The sequence below is a fragment of the Macadamia integrifolia genome, chromosome 2 (assembly GCF_013358625.1).
Source record: "Macadamia integrifolia cultivar HAES 741 chromosome 2, SCU_Mint_v3, whole genome shotgun sequence".
NCBI classification, from domain to species: domain Eukaryota; kingdom Viridiplantae; phylum Streptophyta; class Magnoliopsida; order Proteales; family Proteaceae; genus Macadamia; species Macadamia integrifolia.
The window spans coordinates 37,926,605-37,929,952 of NC_056558.1; the positions used below are offsets into that span (position 1 = coordinate 37,926,605).

General features: G+C 36.2%; 2 protein-coding genes across 2 annotated transcripts in view; both read right to left on the reverse strand.

Moving 5' to 3' along the window:
- The window catches only part of LOC122065455 (amino acid permease 6-like), a 7,373-nt gene extending 6,385 nt beyond the window's left edge, over window positions 1-988 (reverse strand). The window contains exon 1 of the mRNA XM_042629272.1: window positions 952-988. Within this exon, the coding sequence (XP_042485206.1) occupies window positions 952-988 (37 nt within the window). The remainder of the gene's footprint in view (window positions 1-951) is intronic.
- A 978-nt stretch (window positions 989-1,966) lies between these two features.
- On the reverse strand, window positions 1,967-3,213 carry LOC122072138 (amino acid permease 6-like). The gene is made up of 3 exons (XM_042636699.1): window positions 3,056-3,213; window positions 2,725-2,949; window positions 1,967-2,591 (listed from the first exon to the last, which is right to left on the reverse strand). Exons 1-3 carry the CDS (start codon window positions 3,152-3,154, stop codon window positions 2,160-2,162), a joined length of 756 nt encoding a protein of 251 aa, XP_042492633.1. The 5' UTR covers window positions 3,155-3,213; the 3' UTR covers window positions 1,967-2,159.
- Between the last annotated feature and the right edge of the window lie 135 nt (window positions 3,214-3,348).

Consider the following 3,348-nt stretch of genomic DNA (forward strand, 5'->3'; position numbering starts at 1 on the left):
TTTAAAACCCGTATCGTATGTTTCTATTTTTTTGCTATCCCGTTTTAACTAACAATGGTTGGACCCCCCCCCCCTACCCAATGCATTAAGAACTGTATTAATGTGGGGACAATACCTCCATGTTTTTCCATAGATAATTAACTTTTCAACACATTTACCAATGAAGCTCAAACATTGTACTTCCAACTTTCTCGTATAGAGTGCAGATCCTTTGTACATCCAGAATACATACTCTAGAAGGATGCTATGTGGAAGCCTAAAAATCCACTATAGAGCGTTGATGTATATATTGATTCTGTCATTTTATAATATTTTGAGTTTTTAAGTGAAACAATAGTGAATATGATATCAGAGTAGGAAATTGAGGGTTTGACTCGTAAAAGATACAAAAATAGTTTTTGGTATTTTTTGTTTCATGGATAAAAATATATGGAATAAAGTGTTTGATGTCAGTTTGATTTTTTTTTTTTAATAAAAAGAAAAAAAAGGTTAAAAACACAAAATGATGAAACGATGAAACTTTTTTTTGCCATTTCGATTTCGTTTTAAATACCAAAAAGTGAACAATTGAGAAAATCGTTCCTAAAAAAAAGAGGTTCACCAAACATCATTTTTTTTTTTTTCAGAACGGTATTTTGATATAGAAATTAAAAATATTGTTTCTAACGCAAAACGTCGTTTCTGGAACTGAATGACTATCGAATGCAGCCTCACACTTTTTCTGTGCAAGCTCCTTGTGCAACGTTAGCAAACACAGACTCTCTCTCTCTCTCTCTCTCTCTCTCTCTCTCTCTCTCTCTCTCTGAGGATATGATACTAACTTGATATCATATTGATATCGATACCGATATTTGTTTTAGGGGAAAAGGAGGTTGTCCGAGAGCATGGGTCCTATGCCTAGACTCCAGCGAAATGACTTGCCTCATCCCCTTTGAAAGATAAAAATCTCACCTGTGCTTCCACGAGTGCTGTCATTGGCCCCCCGCATAATGGATAGAAAACTCTTCCCCTTGTTTTTATTAACTTTTTTACACCTTGTATGGGTATGATTGTTATGTAATATGCTATATAACAACAGTTATAAAGACCTATTGTTGAATACTAATATCCATAATTACAAATATCTTCTCAGCCAATGATAATTCTCGAAATAGTCTTTTTCATGGAACTTTGTTTTACTTGATTTTAATGTCGTTAGATCTCTCTTTCAAAATTAGGTGGTTAAAACTTAGGATTTTTTCAAACTTTTAGGTTCTCGTAATAAATTTCTTGTCAACCAATGATGGTCTTTAAAACAGAATTTTTTCCTTGGACTTCAATTGACTTGATTTCAATGTTATCGAAACCCCTTTCAAAATTAGGTGGTTGAACCTAGGATTTTTTATTTATTCAAATTTAAAACAACTTTGTTGCTAGCCAAAATGAAATCTATTTTCCGTTTAAATACAATTAACATGATCTCAATGTCGTGTTGAAACCTAAATAGTATTTTCAATTTTTTTCAAGTTTAGAACAACTTTCTTGCCAGCCGAAATGACATCTATTTCCCGTTGAAATACCATTGACCTGATTTCATTTCATCGAACCCATTTTTAAAATTAGGTGTGGTTAAGAGTTGAGGGGAAAGAGAGATGCAATTTTTTGCCATCAAGAAACAGAAATGGAATATAAAGTTCCCCGGTTAGTTACTTCAGAAGTTGCTCCTGTCCTCTTTACCATCCCCTTCATGACCTTATTCCTGAAATCCATGGCATGGGCAGTGGTTGGTAGATTTTATCACTATTAAACACAGTAAAGGATTTGATTAATTACTTTCTGGCATTTTTGATTGGCTATGTTGCTTGACCCACCAAAAAAATTTCTGAGTTGACAATGGGTCAGGTGGGATTGATCAAACACAGAATTTAAAATTGACTGAATTCACATATCAAATTTCAGTTGAAACAAAATTGACCACATGGAAAAATAAAATTCTAAAAATCCATGACTAGATATCAAGAGGGTGCATATCAATGTACGGAAATGTATTTGACTGAATTAGTCTCTGATATTTGACATGCAAAAATTTTGCAGAGATCAAGCAATGTTCGATATCCTTAACCATGTTTACAGAAGATCACACACAAATAATGGTTCATTATCAGTTTCGGTGATTGTCACTATTTCAACTTGAAGATGTTATCTACGCGTACTGCCCCAATTAAACCTTGGATGGATCCAGAGATTGCAGCTAAGGCGACGAGAAAGCAGCTTATATTGATTAGTTGGAGGAACATCCATTGAAATGTAAATCTTCTGATCTTCTTCTGTGTGATGTACATCTCCATGGGGAAATAAATTGTCATCGGCCAGTAGCTAATAGCTCCAATGAATGCAAGTATGTCGTTGAAGAAGGGCATCACTATTGCCAGTACAGTAGCGAACACCACAAAAGCAGTCCTCCAGCTCAATCTGAATATGTTGAAACTGTAGTTGAAGCTGAAACGTTTGGTAGTAATGCTTATTGGGTACTCCCCTGTTATGAACTTTGATTTGGGACACCTTTTAGTGATCCATGATTCAAGTGCAGCAAACAGTAATTGGGTGAACACCTACATGAGCCCAGTCAACTCAAATCTGTCATGTTCGTTAACTATTTCATTTCATTTCATTAAGTTTGTGTAAAGACTTTGAAACAAATAGGCAAATAATTTACTAGGAGCACCACTGGGTGAAAGAGATAACCTGATATGCACCCAGAATGTGCAACACAACGCAGAGGTTGGCAATGTCAATCAACCAGAAGGGCTCCAAAAACCCAAAGTCAGTAAGCATGTTGCCTGGAGCTTGGTTCCCAAATGCAGCATAGCCAATGAATCCAATAAGCACATAAAACAGAGTGGTTGTTGAGACACCTATCCAAGTGGCCTTCTTCATCACTTTGCTTTCCCCTGGAGATTTTATTGTGTCCTGTGAGAGAGAGAGAGAAAGGTTGACGACAGATGAGTGACGGGTATCTGTCCCTCATTTGATATCAAGAACATTGGTGGTGACCATTTTTAAGTAGTCTTCTCACCTGGATTTCAATCAGAATGGTAGAAAATGAGTAAGCAAATGCAATGTCTCCAAGTGCATTGAATACTCTCCACATCTTCTCAGCATCAGACAAATTCATCACATCCCCCACTCCCTTCAGAGAGCTCTTCCCTGTTTTTCCTGTTCAAATCCCAAACCATTAATGTCATTCAACTCTTTATGATGTCAAGGTCACTACAGATTTCTGGGTCCAATCAAAGCCACCCCATTTAACACCTGGGGAATGAATCATTTTATAGATAGAAAGTTTAACCCCACCCCACCCAACCCCAC

Coding starts and splice junctions, on each gene's coding strand:
- LOC122072138 (XM_042636699.1), bottom strand. CDS start 3,154: ATGAATTTGTCTGATGCTGAGAAGATGTGGAGAGTATTCAATGCACTT. Junction 2,950..3,055: donor CCATTCTGATTGAAATCCAG/GTGAGAAGACTA, acceptor TCTCTCTCACAG/GACACAATAAAATCTCCAGG. Junction 2,592..2,724: donor ACATTCTGGGTGCATATCAG/GTTATCTCTTTC, acceptor GGGCTCATGTAG/GTGTTCACCCAATTACTGTT.